General features: G+C 38.6%; 1 protein-coding gene across 3 annotated transcripts in view; it reads left to right on the top strand.

Moving 5' to 3' along the window:
* The window catches only part of pik3r4 (phosphoinositide-3-kinase, regulatory subunit 4), a 98,630-nt gene extending 87,871 nt beyond the window's left edge, over positions 1-10,759 (top strand). For 2 of the 3 annotated variants that reach the window (XM_069906799.1, XM_069906782.1), the window contains exon 19: positions 9,439-10,759. In XM_069906799.1, coding sequence (XP_069762900.1) covers positions 9,439-9,609 — 171 coding nt within the window. In that variant the 3' untranslated portion in view covers positions 9,610-10,759. Of the gene's footprint in view, positions 1-9,407 lie in introns of all 3 variants that reach the window. The other variant, XM_069906791.1, reaches the window with a different exon arrangement.
* The last annotated feature ends 7,030 nt before the right edge of the window (positions 10,760-17,789 follow it).

The raw sequence follows: 17,789 nt of genomic DNA, 5'->3' as shown, positions 1-17,789 counted from the left end.
CTTTTTGATTTGGGATTACAAATGCTGGAGAATACTAAAAGAATTCAGGCAACACAAAGAAAGATAGAAATGAATCCACTTTCATCTTGGTGTTGAGACTCTTGGCCAGAAGGAATTGAATGATGAGCACTTAACCAGGGAAAAGACTTGGTGGAGATCTGTTACTGAGTAGATGGAAGCAGATAATAATGAAATTACTTTTAATTTGGCTGAAATATTCAATTAAAACTATTTGAAAACAATCTAGGTTCATGGTTATGACAACTAAATATTCCTCTTTGCAGAAAAAGAGGCAATGAAAGTGGCAGTGGTGATAAATAATTTGAATGTCAATTTTCAAAGAGAAATTTCTTTCCAACAAGTCAAACAGACTTTACTTTGGGCAGCAACAGCTTTATTTCCAGCTTTTGTGTAATTATCCATATCTTCTACGGCTCATGTGTTTATGGTTATGAGGGCAGTGATGATGTTTATTGTCATACACACAAGTATCATGTACATGTACATTGAAATTCTTGCTGCAGCCAATCTGATGCATTTTGTAAAAATAAACTGCATTGGTATACCTTAAATTACCCCAGTACAGATAGACATAATAAATATAAAAGATAGATCATGAATAATCACTATTACAGTTAGTGTAATAAAAATATTGTAATATTTCAATCGTGCAAACAAGCCTTTTTGTTGTGTTAGGGCACTTTCTTATTAGGATACTAAAGTTACGATTCAGAACTTTACAGCAGTTGGTGGGGGGGGTGGGGACGGACTTCCTGAACCAAGAGGATCTGGACTTCATGCTTCTGAACCTTCTTTCCAAAGGTAGTAGAGAGAAGCTTATGTGACCAGGATGAAGGGGTCTTTTATGCTGTTGGCTGCCTTCCTGAGGCAGCGCCTTACACAGATGTATTCAGTCAATGGAAGGTTGGGGCCATTGATGGACTTGGCCATGTTTACTGCTTTCTGCAGCTTTGGCAGAAATTACCAAAGGAGGTCCTGGTGCATCCAGTCTGTACACTTCCCACAGTATACCTGTCAAAGTCTGAGGATTTGACAAAATGTCAAGTATCCTCAGATTTGGAAAGCAGAGGCAGGTCCTGGTGCAACCAATCTGTACACTTCCCACAGTACACCTGTAGAGGTCTGAACATTTGACAAAGTACCAAGTATCCTCAGACTTGGAAGGCTGAGGCAGATCCTGGTGCAACCAGTCTGTACACTTCCCACAGTACACCTGTAGAGGTCTGAACATTTGATAAAGTGCCAAGTATCTTCAGACTTGGAAAGCAGAGGCATCAGCGTGCCTTCTTCATGGTTGCCTTGATGTGCTGGCACCAGATGTCCTCCGATATGTGGACTCCTAAGAACTTGAAGGTACTAACATTTCTTCACCGCTGTCCCACCAACATGGACAGATCTGTGCTCCCTTAATTTCCTAAACACTTTAGTCTTGATGGCACTGAGTCCAAAATTGTTGTTCTGGAACCACCCAGCCAGATTCTTGATCTCCATCTTGTATTCTGACTCATCTTTTCCTGTCATTTGGCCAAAAATGGTGGCGTTGTCGGTGAATTTATGGATCATGCTTGAGCTGAATTTTTTAGAGTGTTGAGTATGTGGGGAATAGAGCAGCATCTTGAGATTAAGACGACACACCTAGGTATGCTCTCCTCCATAATATCCAGGATAGACATTTTTTTTCCTTTATTTGCCCCTGTGCTCCACATTTTAAATTTGTAATAAACAAGTCACATGTAATTAAAGCGCGCATTCCAGATTTTATTTAAGGTTATTCATATACATTTTGGATTAACCATATAGAAATTACAACACTTTTTATATACAGTTCCCCCATTTCACGGCACTATAATGTTTGGGACATCTGGCTTCACAGGTGTTTGCGAGTACTCGGGTATGTTTAATTGCTTCATTGGCGCAGGTATAAGAGAGCTGGGCTTGTTTCTAAACTTTTGATCACCTTTGGAATCTGTGGTTGCCATTTTTCAACATGAGGACCAGAAAGTCAAAGAGTTATGAGGCTGAAAAATAAGAATAAAACAGTAAGAGACATTGCCTAAACCTGAGGATAACTAAAACCAGCTGTTTGGAACATCATTAAGAAGAATGAATACTGGTGAGCTCAGTAATCACAAAGGGATTGGTAGACCAAGAAGATCTCCACTGCTGATGACAGAAGAATTCTCATCATAAAACCATAGAACACTACAGCACAGAAAACAGGCCACTCAGCCCTTCTAGTCTGTGTCAAAACATCATTCCGCTAGACCCACTGACCTGCGCCCATTCCATAACCCTCCAGACCTCTCCTATCCATGCATCTATCCAATTTTATTCTTAAAACTTTAGAGTGAGCCCATATTTCCCAAATCAGATGGCAGCTCATTCCACACTCCCACCAGTCTCTGAGTGAAGAAGTTCCTCCTAAACCTTTCACCCTAAAACCATGTCCTCTTGTATTTATCTCTCCTAATCTAAGTGGAAAGAGCCTACTCGCACTTACTCTGTCTGTACCCCTCATAATTTTGTAAACCTCTATCAAATCTCCCCTCATTCGTCTTCACTCCAAGGAATAAAGTCCTAACCTGTTTAATCTTTCCCTGTAACTCAAATCCTGAAGACATAGCAACATCCTAGTAAAATGAAGAAAAATCCCCAAACATCAATCCGACAGATCATAAACGCGCTTCAGGAGGCAGGTGTGGATGTGTCTATGACTCCTGTCCACAGAAGTCTTCATGAATAGAAATACAGAGGCTACACTGCAAGATGCAAATTATTAGTTCACCACAGAAATGGGATGGCCACATTACATTTTGCCTAAAAAAATATTTAAAAGAGCCTGCAAAAAAATCTTGTGGACAGAGTGATGGCAAAAGCAAAGTGTGGAGGTGTAAAGGAACTGCCTAAGATCCAAAGCATACTACCTCACGTGTGAAACATGGTGGTGGGGGTGTTATGGCCTAGCCATGTACTGGTACTGGTGTGCTTATCTTCATCGATGATGTAATTGTTGATGGCAGGAGCAAAATTAATTCTGAGGTGTATGGAAACATTTGCTCAAGTTCGAGCAAATGCCTCCAAACTCATTGGGTGGTGCTGGGCCTACAGCAAGACAATGATATCAAACAGACTGTTGAAGCAATAAAGGAGTTTTTCAAAGATAAAGACTGGAAAATTCTTGAATGGCCAAGTCCATCACCCGATCTAAATCCAAATGAGAATTCCTTCCATATGCTGAAGAGAAAACGTAAGGGGGAAAGCCCCTAAAACAAGAGGGAGCTGATGGTGGCTGTAGTAGAGGCCTGGCAGAGCATCAGCAGAGAGATGATACCCAGCATCTGTGATGTCTGTGATCACCGACTTCAAGCAGTCATTGCATGCAAGGGATGTGCAACAAAGTACTGAACTTGAGGGAACATCACGTAAAGACATAGAGTTAGGTCGAAGGAATCTGGCTCTCTTGGAGAAAAGTTATTTTAAAAAGGGGGAAAAAAGTGACGAGATTCTAATTAAATATTTAAAAACTATCAGACAGGCAACAACCTAGTAATGTCGCCCAAAAAAATGATAAAAAATGTCGCTGGCCAGTCTGGAACACAACAAAAGAAGCAGCAAGATCAACAAGAAAGGCTTATCTTGCAGATAGGACCAGGAGCTGTATTGAAGACTTCTCCCAGGCAACCAAGAGCTCCAAACATGGATGTGCAAGGAACTGCAGAGTTGGAGAAATGGAGAATCAAAGAAGATGCGGTTGAGTCGCTGCGCGTGCGCGAGAAGTCGTGCAGTGTGCAACAACATGAAGGAATCACGGAGGAAGGTGTTTGAAATATTACCTTTCCAAGATTTTTTTTTCCAGTGGAACCTGCAATGAAGATGGACAAGAAGAAGTGGAAACAGAAGAAGAGGCTGAAGCAGGTACTAAAACCTAGAATTCCTTTCAATGTCCATAAGATGAGAACAGAAACTTTGATAATTTTGAAGGAGCTCAAGCAAGCCATAATTGATAATAAAAAATGAATGATAAAACTGATAAAATTTATAACATAGTCAATACTTCTCAAAAAAGATTTGAAGTGGAAGAAAGAGTTAAAACTATAGAATTTGAAGTTCAAATGGTCCAAGATAGAATGGAAAATTCAACACATGCAATGGCTATTGTCAATATATAATTATGTGGAAAAGAGGACTCTTTAGAAAATGTCAGCAGAAGAAACAATATTAAAATTGTTGGTCTTAAGGAAGGAGATGAAGGGGACAAAATGACATTTTTTTTTCTGCAAAGTTGGATTCCAGATACATTTGGTCAAGATCAGTTTCAAGGGGATATAGAGGTAGAAGGAGTGCACAGACCCCTAAGACCATCACCTGACAGAGGCCACGACCTAATTTGGTGAAGTTTCTTCATTATCAAGTGAGAGAAAAAAAATTTGAAATAGCAGCAAAACAAGGCAAAGAAAGAAAAGGTCTATTATAATTTAATGGAAACAAGATTTTCTTATATCTTGATATTAGTTTTGAGTTATTGAAGAAAAGAATTCAATTTGGTGAAGAATACTTTGTGTGTGTGTGTGGGGGGGGGGGATTTTATTAATTCCTTGGTTTATGGAAGTATTAACTCAGAAATTAACAGTAATTTTTAAAAAATAGAAATCCTTCAAGTCCATGTTCACGTCGACCTATATCTTTGTTAAATACGGATTCTAAAATAATTGCAAAAATTTTCAAAATTTTTACTGAAATTAATAAATATGGACAATACTGGATTTGTTTAAAACAAATAGAAAATCCACGACAACGTAACGAGATTGATGAGTATTGTTTCAAGCCCAGAGGACCCCAAAACCCAGCACCAAGACAAATAGTTACTTAAACAAAAATTGCTTTTAATTATCTTTAAACATGAAAATAGAATCACACTTTAACTTATCACTATAGACTTAACTAACCTAACTGAACCCCCTTCTAATTCTAAGTGCATGTGCATGTGTGTGTAAGTTCAGAAAAGTTCTTTGATTCACAGTCCAATCTCACTTCTCATTCCTCCAAGTTCACTAGTTGCAGGAAATTCTTATACAGGTACATGATCCTTTATCCAGACATCTAAAATCCAGAAAGCTCCAAAATCTGGCAAGTGGGGACCGGCGGTCGGGGCAGGCAGCGGGGGAGACAGGCGGGCGGTCAGGGGAAAAAGCCGAGGGACTGCGGTCAGGGGAGACCGCCGAGGGACCAGCGGTCGGGGGAGGCGGCCAGGCGGCTGAGGGACCGGCGGTCGGGGGAGGCAGCCGAGGGACCAGCGGTCAGGGGAGGCATCCGGGTGGCTGAGGGAGACTGCAGGGCGGCCGAGGGACTGGCGGGCGGGGAACCAGTGGTCGGGGGAGACTGCCGGGCGGCCAGGGGTCGGGAGAGACTGCCAGGCGGCCGAGGGACCAGTGGTTGTGGAAGACTTCCGGAGGTTGGGGGAGGCTGCCGGGCGATTGGAAGGAGGTGGGGTGAATACGGCAGCACAATTCAGGTGTGCTTTCCAAAATCTGGAAAAATCCAAATTTCAGAACACACTGTCCCCCAATGGTTCCAGATAAATGATTGTGTACCCTGTACTGTGCACAGAATTTAACATTTACGAATTTTACCAGGCTTTGGTTCTTGAAAGGTAAATGGTTACCGCTCAGGAAGGTTCTTGTCGGTTTTCAGAGAGAGATTTGTTTTCCAGGTCACCCACAATGGATTCCTTTTAATCGGCCATGTCAGTGTCTTGCCGAAGAAACTTGCCCCATCAGGTTTTCCAGATGATGATCCTTTTCTTTCAGGTCACCACAGAGTTAATTTTTGTTTCACTTATTTCATGTGAAACATTAGGCAGCCAGTCGTCTCCTCTTGTATGGATCATGATGGCTTTGACCAGGCTGAACTAAGAACTCACAACCTGTCTTCCAAATGGGGTTTTCCACAAGCTTGCCAGCTTGCCCTGTTCCAGTCCCAGTTCACTCGCTCTCTCTCTCTCCCTCTCTCTTTTCTCCCCCCCCCCTCCCCTCTCTCTGAGAAACAGCCTGGTTGACACTCTCTCTGCTTGGAAAACCACATGAGCCTAAGCTCTTTCATCAGATATCCTTTTGTAAACAACAACCCATTAATGAAGTCTCTTGGGCTCTGATGTTCATTATCACCAGCTTTATTTATTTTGGCAATTAAATCTTTGGTGAATTTGATTTGATCCGATTTAGAGTTGGTGGAGAAGAGCACAAGATTAGTTTATTTGCAGATGATGTGATAATATATTTGACACAACCAGAAACTTCAGTATGTGAATTATATTTAAGATTGAAAGAACATGGATCAGTATATGGTTTTAAAGTAAATTGGGGCAGAAGTGAAATTATACCTCTTACTTCAGGTCACAATTTTACACAATGTAAAAGCGATACTCAATTTAAGTGGTCTTTAAATGGAATAAAATATTTTGGAATAAAAATACATAATAATTGAAAAAATGTGTTTAAATTGAATTGTAATTCTGTGCTTAAGAAAATAGAAGAAGATTTAAAAAGATGTATGGAATTACCTATAATTTTATTGGGTAGAGTTATTGTATTAAAATGAATATTTTTCCTTGAATACAATATCTTTTTCAAACTTTGCTTGTACCTATTCCACAGAATTTTTTTCAAGACTTAAATGCTTATGTAAGAAAATTTCTTTGGAAGGGTAAAATGGCTAGAGTCTCATGAGAAAAATTGCCTTGGAAATTTGAATTAAGGGGTTTGCAGCTTCCATATTTAAAAAAAAATACTACTACAATGCAACACAATTAAGATTTCTCTCTTTTTTTGAGAAGGGAGAAAAACCAGCATGGATTAAGGTAGAGATGGATAAAATAGGGGAGACTATACCAGAAGATTTTATATATAAAGGGGATTATATAAATTGGAGATATAGACACTGTTGGTGAGACACTTGCTAAATGTAGGGAACAAGATAAATGTTGAAATGGGAATCAATAATTATCAAATACCAAAAATTATATTAACTCAAAATAAACATCTCTTTTACAATAAATAATATATATTTTTTAAATTGCTCTAATAAAGGAATTATAAGAATAGTAGATTGTTTTGAAGGAAGGACATTAATGATGCTTGATTAATTAAAACATTAATATGGTATTCAAAATAATACAATACTTTGTTATTATCAAATGAAGGCATATTTATGTGATAAGATGGGTCCAACAATTTTACTACCTGAAAGGAGTGAAATAGAAAATTTCATTTCTAATAAATTTATTAAGAAGTTTATATCAGTAAAGTATTCTTTATTACAAAAAGGAGTACGGAAACAAGAAATTCATAAATCTAGACAAAGGTGGGAAACTGATTTAAATATTACTATTGGAGAGAAAAACTGATTGGAATTGTGCCATGATAGTAAGATAAGTACAATAAATGTTAGATGTAGATTAGTCCAATATAATTTTTTGCATCAGTTACATCTCACCCCACAGAAATTAAATAGGTTGTAGTCTGATTTATCAGATAAATGTTTTAGGTGTAATCAGGAAATAGGTACTTTTTTACGCACTACTTGGTCATGCTCAAAATTGAGACCTTTTTGGACAGAATTAGCAATATTTTTGGTAAGAGTTACAGAAGTTAAATTTCCTCACTATCCAAAGATTTTTTTTCTGGAATTAGGCCAAAATTAAAGTTTAATAAATATCAAACGTAATTTGTGAAAATTGCTTTGGCAGTTGCAAGGAAAAATGTAGCAGTCTTATGTAAATTAGATTCAAATTTTGGAATAAATAAAAGGCCCTCTGAATATGTAACTGCATACCTCTTGAAAAAATTTACCTATAATTTCAGAAATAGGAATGATAATTTTAACATTTGGTGCCCATATTTATGTATAGTAGGTATTACATTATGAAAGATTCCCTGAGCCTCGATCCTTCTCAACTCATTGCTGATTTTTTTTTGGATTAAAGGCAAAAATATTTTAATTTTTGCAGCTTGTTCAAATCAGATATTCTTTTTTCTTCCTTTTTTCTATCCTACGGACTCATTATTTAGGGGAGAGGGTTTGGTAGGTATGGGGAAAATATTGTGTACTGTGTATTATGAGTGTTTATATTAAACTGAAGGATATTTTTGTATTTGGATATTAATGCATATGAAATTTAAATAAAATTATTTTTTAATAAAACAAAATACTAAACATGACTACTTTAAAATACATTCCATTGCTATGTCCCAAATATTATGGTTCCCTGAAAAGTGTTGTAATTTCTACATGGTCAAACCAAAATGTGTACATATAACCTTGAATAAAATCTAGAATGTGCATTTTAATTCCTGTGAATTGCTTGATTCCAAACTTAAAACTGTGGAGTACAGGGGCAAATGAAAACTGTCTTTGCCTCAAAATTATTAAGTTAAAAGCTACGCCCAACATGCTCCCTCAAATGGTTGTAAAAGATTTGAATTATGACATGAGCTTAGAGGAGTTGCTGCAGTTTGCCCAGCATGGCAACAAGAGATTGATGACAGGACCTTAACTAATTAAAACAAAATGCTGGAAGCTCTCAGGAGGTCAGGCAGTGTTCTATGTTGAGAGAAATAATTATATTTTCAGAATCAGATTTTGAGCATCTGCATTCTTAATTGTGGTAAATTATCATACATCTGTTAGAATGTTGATTATATCTTGTAAGCATATTTGGAATGAGAAATCCGAACTGCATGAAAGGTTCTGTGAAAATGCAAACTCTTTTTCCCCATATAGTGATGTACATTTTTGTAACTGTTTAGAGCAGTGGTTCTCAACCTTTAAGTGTTCATTTACTTCTCCTGGACCACCTACAGGAAACCCACAGAACCTCTGGGAAGGGCTGACAAGTTTAAGCCTCTCCCAAAACCACTGACGTGGTGTTTTGTTTTGGTGGAGCAATGCTTTGAGAATATTTGGTGGACCAAATGGACAGATGCTGTGTGGGGGTGTGGCTGCTCCACTACCCACCCTCCTGGTTGAGGGCCCAGATGCCATGCATCACCTGTAACAAGTCTGTGGAACGCAGCAGTCTGGATCACAGATTGAGAAACCCTGATTGAGAAATGATTTTGCAGGTTTCTTCCAAATTGCTTTTACAAGTGATGTATATCTTTAAATAAATATTTCATCCAGAACACCCAGTATGCTAAAAGATATAAACAATCAAGCAAATTGACTTTTGATTGGTGCATTTAATATGACAAAATTGATTCATGAAGCTATGCGACAGCCCAAAATTTGAAAGGATTGTCTGAAAAATGCAGTAATCTCTTTTTCCTTTTATAGAAATTGTGTTTCTGAATGACATTTGTAGTTAATCTTTGGAATTTTATGTTTCCTAGTTCATTGAGAGCAATTCTTTTCTTTTGGAAGGAAATTCACAACAAGCAAAAAGTTGGATCATCGGAAGATGTGCCTCGCAGAGGTCCAGAATCTCTCCCAATTGGGCACCATGATATTATCACAGATCTTGCTGCTTTCCAAACCACTCAAGGTTTTATCGTAACTGCTTCACGAGATGGCATCATCAAAGTCTGGAAGTAAAACCAACTGAAATACAATTTTAAAAGAAAATTTGCATTAATAAATTTGTTTACAGTGTAGGGCTGGGAAATTATACAAAGGTTTATAAAATTAAAAGGCCAATATGCATAATGTTATTTTGACAGTCAAGAGTGTGCTCACATTTTCAAATTATTCCACCTGATCATGCTAATGACATTGGAATTCAAAACAACTGCATACACAACTTCATTCTTGAAAATATATGACTGTCAGCCATTTACAATCTTGGAATTGTATTCTCTCCATTCTGCATCAGTGTAAAGAATTCATTCTCAGTGTTTGAACTTTGTTAATACAAAGGTATATGTATAATGTTTCGAAAGAAAAAATGGTGACAATGCCAAATAATTTCTTTTTTAATTATTCAGGGGCATTTTGGAACTTAAAATAATATAATTTTAAGTAAATTATATTAATATTTTTTGGGCATCTTCAGATGGATAATATGTCTGGAATAAGCTTCTTTATTTGATGGTATAGCTCTGAAGGGAGACCTCTGCAGCAGGAATGCTCCATTGTAAGTAAACTATTCAATTGATGAAGCATTTTGTTTTCCAGTCTTTTGTTGCAATGTTGTTGACCACGGTGATAGGTCAAGTTTTACACTGTGAACTAAATAATCATAAAATAATCTCAAGAAACAATTAACTTTGGTGGGGTAGGGGGGGAGCAGGGGGGAATAATCTTGAACTCTGATGCAGTTTCCAAGTACTTTTCAAAAATAGTCACTTTATTTCAGAAATTCCTCTGGTTTGTCTGAAGGCAGTTGACATCAGCTGGAAAAGAAAAAACACAACAGGCCCGAATAAAACGCGAATGTCTGCAGACATTATGATTAAAGTTAAAAACACAAAGCTTGGAGAAACCCAGCATTGCGGGATGAAAGGCTCATAGTTTGACCTGCTGAATTTCCCCAGCTTTGTTTTTCCAACAAGCATGACTGTTCTAAATATTTTTTTTTGGTTTTGAAACTTCTTGTTTTGATTTAACTATAAAAATTATGGCACATTACTTCAAAGTTAAAAAGCATAAGCACATAGCTGCTTTAATATTTGGCTGCTCTTCCAAAGCCTGTTGATGGTGTTAGAGCTTGATTTAGATTACAGCCTAATAAAGTGCAGTATCTCGATTTGTTGGTTTCTTGGCCTTATCCCTTATTTGGTACATATCTAAAAATGTTGCAAGCACTAAATGTATTGCTTAGTTTAAAATTATTTAACCCTTCTGTTTCTGCAACTTTGAGCATATTCAAAGTTAGACCATTTTGCCAGCCTGTTGGCATGACGAATGGAGTTTTTGTCAAGCAGCCCAAGTGTGCAAAAAGTAAACAATTTAAGGCTTGCGGTTTGCTGTGTTCCTGATTTTTAAAAAATATTTCCACTACCTGTGGCTTCAAAGTATGTGCTACCAATAAGACTGCATCTGGGTTGCAAATGGGATGATGTAACTAGGCAGTACACTGGTACCCCACTTAGCTCTACCCTGCAGAATGTTATCCATTATTGCACTTTTGGCCTGGGGAAGGAAAGTACTTCAAACAAACATATTTGCTTCTCATTCCACTCTGAGTGGATGATTTCAAGCACAATGAACATGCACTGACACACTGACGAGGAGGGTTGGCACAGACTTGTGAGATGTGTTACGTTGGAGACCAGCAGCAATAAAAAAATCACCAAAGTAATGTTATTTTTTGGTAATCATTAATAAATATATTATTTAATAATATAATATCTTAACTTATCTAAGCTTAGCCCCAAACTATGCGCGAGTATACTTGTGTGTGTGGAATACCCAAAGCATTATAGCTTAGGCTCAATTCTGGAAAGTCGTTCCCAAAGTTCAATCTTAGATATTCCGAGTTGAAACTCAGATTTTTAAACTGTTGTTCAGAAGTAATTATGAAGGAGGTGAGAAACAGAGTGCTCAGACTGCTGAAAACTCACAAATCCTTGTCAAGTTGCTTCTGGAGAAATATCCTTTCATATGAATGGTTGTCACAACTCCCCTCTTCCTTGCATAGAGGAAATAAAACATGACTTCCACGATGCTTCCAAATTCCAAGCACAAGTCAAATGAAATGACCATCAGAATGGTCATGATCCAAATGCAGAAATGATCCTGCTTCCTTTACCCAGATACGGATCAATCAAAATGGCCATCATAATGGTCCAGCAACTCCTCTGATAAGGAGAATCAGTAGAATTGTCCATTTAGCACAGTTAGTTCACCTCTGTTTTAGATGACTTGCTGAAATACTGTTTATTTTGTCCCAAGCACATAATCGCATGGCTATCCGTAAGTGTCCCATCTGTTTTCTTTCCCCCTTAGATAAACAACCATTGTTCTTTTGACTTCTTCCAGAGCATTACTTTGTTTATAGTCAACATTCAGTGATACCTCTGAGTCTGTGAGCTGTGAATGATTTGAAGCCTACGCCAAGCCCCAAAATAACACTCACTTTAAAAAAAAGCGGGAGCTTGTAATAGATGGAAAAGCTGGCCATAAGGAAAGAAACGGTCACGTTTAAGCAGTAGGTTCCATCTGAAAAAAACAAAAGACGTAACCAAATAATTTCAATAAGTAGTAAACATGGTTTAGAAAATGAATGAATAAGATAATAAAATGAAAATTATAGGATATGCCATCCGTATCCTCTGACATGATCGTTAATCTCTGCTCAAAGAGGCAATATGCCTTCCTCCTATTTGACAAATTCATCTTTGCTGTTGGCAAATAGAAGAATGGCATTAAATGGCACGATGTACAAGTAGAACAATAGGAAGTCCTGTATCGCCATGTATGGTGTGAATCTTTGTTGTGCTGCAATATTTGTTCAGTATCCTTGACTGAAAAGCCAGTTGATATGGATAGATCCACTGACTTTTATGTGGAAGATCTTTGCATTATTATCCTTGTAGAATAATCATTGTTGAGGAGATAGATGATCAGACTCTTACTTTAAATATAGCCCAGTAATGGACTGTGGTGCCCAAATAACCCATTAGCTTGCAGTACGTTTTGAAAGGTGAGAGGAAACCAGAGCACTCAGAGGAAACCCATGCAGACACGGAGAGAATGTACATACTCCTTACAGACAGTGTGGGATTCGAACCCCAGTCTCTGGCGCTGCAGTAACTGGGCTGCCCACAATGTGAGGGAGGTAGGAAGGTTTAAGTAGCTGGAAGCAATTCCACAATGTTGAAATGGAACACAAACATTTTCCTCAGTGTTTAATCTAATAATAGGTGATTACTTTAATATTAACCAACATGTAAAGTTAAGCAAAATGGTGAGTGAGCATTTCTTCCAGAATCCATACCAATGACTTTTAATCACATATTCTGCGCATTAATCCTAGATTGGGAATTGTAATAAAGTTAATAAAACCAAATAAAATACAATTATATGTTCTAGATTTGATGTTTAGCAAGACTTAATCATGATGCTTTCATCAATAAAATCATTGAATTTGAAAAAAATAAACTTGAAAACAATTCCTTGTTCATCTCACCTACATAAACCAATTGGTAATGTATTGCACCATCATATTTCACATTGTGTCAAATAACTGTATTTGACGGCATATAAGAGCCCACCCCCCCCCCCCCCCCCCCAAGCTTCCTTGCACATGTGGAACAGCAGCAACATGTCATCTTGCCTGCCGCATGCAGAGGTCCAGGCATATTTCTCTCCCCCTGCCCCCCAACTCTCTCCCCGACTCCACTGTGCAAATGCCGATTGATTGAAAGGCACATGAGGGTGGAAGGGAGAGAAATCTGTCACCAGGGCAATGGGCAGGGCCCACCAGCACGGGGGGCAGATGATCGATTGCTTGCTTTGAGGGGAGCGCTGGGCCTTGGTAATCAGGCTCCATGCTGAGCTTTTGAAGAGCACGGCTCCCCAAGCAAATTGAATGAGGCAATGGAACCACAGGTTGACAGGCCGGTCGCTCACTGCCACCTGCCCCTGCACCTCATTCAACTTGCTCTGGGGGCCATGCTCATCAAAGGCTCAACAGGGAACCTGATCATTGAGGCCCAGCGTTTTCCCCTCTCAAAGCAAGCTTTTTGCATTTTAGCCTTTATAAATCAAAATATTGAATATAGGAGTTGGGATGTTATGTTGAAGTTGTTTAAGACATTGATGAGGCCAAATTTTCAGTATTTAAAACAAATTATTTACTATAAAACCACTTAACAAACATCAACAATTTCAAACTTGATCCAAATTCATGTCGTACTTTTTTATATAAAAAAACAGCAAAAGTAAAATTTTATATATAAGACTACCTCTAAATCCCCCTCCCATTCCCTCCCCCAACCCCCTACAAACTTAAAAAAAAGGGACAAGCGATGCATTGCAATCAATGCCTGGTGGATGGTTTTACTTATGATTTTTATAAAGAGTTTAAGGATTTATTAATTCCTCTATTGATGGATGTATTGAAGTAGGCGACAGAGACTTGCTCTTCTCCAGATTCTTTTTCTAGAGCACTTACTACAGTTATTCCCAAGAAGGATAGTGATCCATTGAAAGTGGGATCTTATATACCTATTTCTTTATTAAAAGTAGATTATAAAATTGTTGCCAAGGTTCTAACTAATAGACTGACTAAATATTTACCAGATTTGATTCATGTAGACCAGGTGGGTTTTATTAAAAATCAATATTCAGCAGATAATATTGTGAAGTTGATTTCTTTAATTAATATTTCTCGGGAGCAACATGACCAACCCATGGTAATTGCTCTTGATGCCAAAAATGCCTTTGATTGAGTGGAATGGAGTTTTTTTGTTTAAAGTGTTGGAAAAGTTTAGATTTGGGCCTCTTTTTTTATTGGCTGGGTTAAGGCTTTATATAAAAATCCTACGGCTTCTTCTTCTTCTTTGGCTTGGCTTCGCGGACGAAGATTTATAGAGGGGGTAAATGTCCACGTCAGCTGCAGGCTCGTTTGTGGCTGACAAGTCCGATGCGGGACAGGCAGACACGGTTGCAGGGGAAAATTGGTTGGTTGGGGTTGGGTGTTAGGTTTTTCCTCCTTTGTCTTTTGTCAGTGAGGTGGACTCTGCGGTCTTCAAAGGAGGTTGCTGCCCGCCGAACTGTGAGGCACCAAGATGCACGGTTTGAGGCGATATCAGCCCACTGGCGTTGGTCAATGTGGCAGGCACCAAGAGATTTCTTTAGGCAGTCCTTGTACCTTTTCTTTGGTGCACCTCTGTCACGGTGGCCAGTGGAGAGCTCGCCATATAACACGATCTTGGGAAGGCGATGGTCCTCCATTCTGGAGACATGACCCACCCAACGCAGCTGGATCTTCAGCAGCATGAACTCAATGCTGTCGGCCTCTGCCATCTCAAGTACTTCGATGTTAGGAATAAAGGCGCTCCAATGAATCTTGAGGATGGAGCGGAGACAACGCTGGTGGAAGCGTTCTAGGAGCCGTAGGTGATGCCGGTAGAGGACCCATGATTCGGAGCCGAACAGGAGTGGGTATGACAACGGCTCTGTATACACTTATCTTTGTGAGGTTTTTCAGTTGGTTGTTTTTCCAGACTCTTTTGTGTAGTCTTCCAAAGGCGCTATTTGCCTTGGTGAGTCTGTTGTCTATCTCGTTGTCGATCCTTGCATCTGATGAAATGGTGCAGCCGAGATAGGTAAACTGGTTGACCGTTTTGAGTTTTGTGTGCCCGATGGAGATGTGGGGGGGCTTGTAGTCATGGTGGGGAGCTGGCTGATGGAGGACCTCCGTTTTCTTCAGGCTGACTTCCAGGCCAAAGATTTTGGCAGTTTCCGCAAAACAGGACGTCAAGCGCTGAAGAGCTGGCTCTGAATGGGCAACTAAAGCAGCATCGTCTGCAAAGATTAGTTCACGGACAAGTTTCTCTTGTGTCTTGGTGTGAGCTTGCAGGCGCCTCAGATTGAAGAGACTGCCATCCGTGCGGTACCGGATGTAAACAGTGTCTCCATTGTTGAGGTCTTTCATGGCTTGGTTCAGCATCATGCTGAAGAAGATTGAAAAGAGGGTTGGTGCAAGAACACAGCCTTGCTTCACGCCATTGTTAATGGAGAAGGGTTCAGAGAGCTCATTGCTGTATCTGACCCGACCTTGTTGGTTTTCATGCAGTTGGATAACCATGTTGAGGAACTTTGGGGGGCATCCTACGGCTACAGTCGTGACAAATAGACCGTTATCTTCTTTGTTTATATTATCTAGGTCAACCAGATAGGGCTGTGCTTTGTCACCAGCTTTATTTGCATTGGTCATTGAACCTTTGGCTCAGTTAATTAGACAAGATGGTAATATTAAGGTGAAAGCAGATGAATATAAAATAAATTTATTTGCAGATGATGTTTTGATATATTTAATGCAAACTATGCAATCTTTGGGGAGTTTGCATGCAAGACTGGAGCAATATGGTGAATTATCGGGATACAAGATTAATTGGGATAAGAGTGAAATTATGCCTTTGGCTGATGCGGATTATTCGTCTTGTAAACATATTGCAAAATTTAAGTGATCTGATCAAATTAAGTATTTAAGAATTATAATAGATGATAATTATAATAATTTATATGAGTTGAATTATTTAGCTTTGTTGTCTAAAATTAAATATGATTTAAATTGGTGGAAAGATTTACCAATAACATTAATAGGATGAGTTAATTGTGTGAAAATGAATGTCTTTCCTCGCATTTAATATTTTTTTTCAGTCTATTCCTTGTAGAATTCCCCAAAGATTTTTCAAAGATTTCAATGCTTTGGTGAGGAAATTTTTATGGAAAGGTAAAATGTTATATTTTATTGCAGAAATTGACTTGGAAGTATGCTTTAGGAGAACTTCAGCTTCCTCATTTTCAGAATTACTATGAATCGACACAGTTGAAAATCATTAATAGGATGTTTGAAATGGATAAACCTTTGGTTTGGGCCAAGATTGAATTGTCTCAGATTGATAAGAAGAGGTTGGTTCATTGTATTTATAAATGGAATTCTCAGCTTTTACAGAGTTATAATTTATGGGTGTTGAAACATTTAATGGAGTTATTGGACTAAGAAGAATGGAATTATAGGTACGGAAGGTAAAATCCCGTTTAAAACTCCTTTATTGCAAACTAAGCTTTTTTCTTTTACATTAAATAATTAACTTTTGAAAGTGTGGGAACAGAAAAGAATGAAATTGGTAGAGGATTGTTATGAAGCTGGGCATTTTGTTTCAAAGAATGAAAGAGAAATATAAAATTTCTTCAAATACTTTGTTTACTTAATATCCGGTTAGAGCCTTATTGTTGGATAATGTTGCTGGGTCTTCAGGAGTTGAGTTACAGGGAAATGTTAAACAGGTTAGGACTTCATTCTTGGACCGAAGAAGAATGAGGGGAGATTTGATCGAGGTTTACAAGATTATGAGAGATATAGAGAATGGATGTGAGTAGGCTTCTTCTTCCACTTAAATTGGGGGAGATAAATATGAGAGGTTATAGTTTTAAGCTGAGAGGGGAAAGGTTTGGGGGAACCTTAAGGGAAAGTTCTTCAATCAGAGGGTGATGAGAGTGTTGAATGAGGTGCCATCTGATGTGGTGAATGCAGGCCTGATCATGAGTTTTATCATTAAATTGGATAGATACATGGATGGAAGAGGTCTCGAGGGTTAATGAGTAGGAGCAGATCAATGGAATAGTAGTGAGCACAGACTGGAAGGGCTGAATGGACTTTCTTTCCTATAGCATTCTATGGTTCGAAGGGAGAGACAGGTTCCCCACACGGGTTTGCCAAGAAGGCAGTGGTGAAATATGATAAAGAGACACAGAAGTGGCAGATACCAGATAAGGAGAGAGGAAAGAAAAACAAATGTGACAGGTGGAGAATGATGAATCATACAGGGTGGAGAGATGATTAGATGGTCATTGCTAGAATATGATAAGTAGAGGTGAGATAGAGGAGTGGAAGGGAAGCAAGTGTGGACCAATCTGGATGATGGTTATGTAGGATAAAAAAGGGTGAGAAGAGCAGAAGGGGGTTCAGAAGGAGAGTGAGGGGGCTTGTTACCTGAAACTAGACCATTCTCTGTTCATGCCATTAGGCTGGAGACTGCCCAGGTGGGATGATGACATGTTCCTTTAGTTTGCACTGGGCTTCACTCTGGAAGTGGAGAGAG

The sequence above is a fragment of the Narcine bancroftii genome, chromosome 1 (genome assembly GCF_036971445.1).
Source record: "Narcine bancroftii isolate sNarBan1 chromosome 1, sNarBan1.hap1, whole genome shotgun sequence".
NCBI lineage: Eukaryota > Metazoa > Chordata > Chondrichthyes > Torpediniformes > Narcinidae > Narcine > Narcine bancroftii.
The sequence above is the reverse complement of the archived record's forward strand: the minus strand, read 5'-3'. Positions and strand labels throughout refer to the sequence as shown.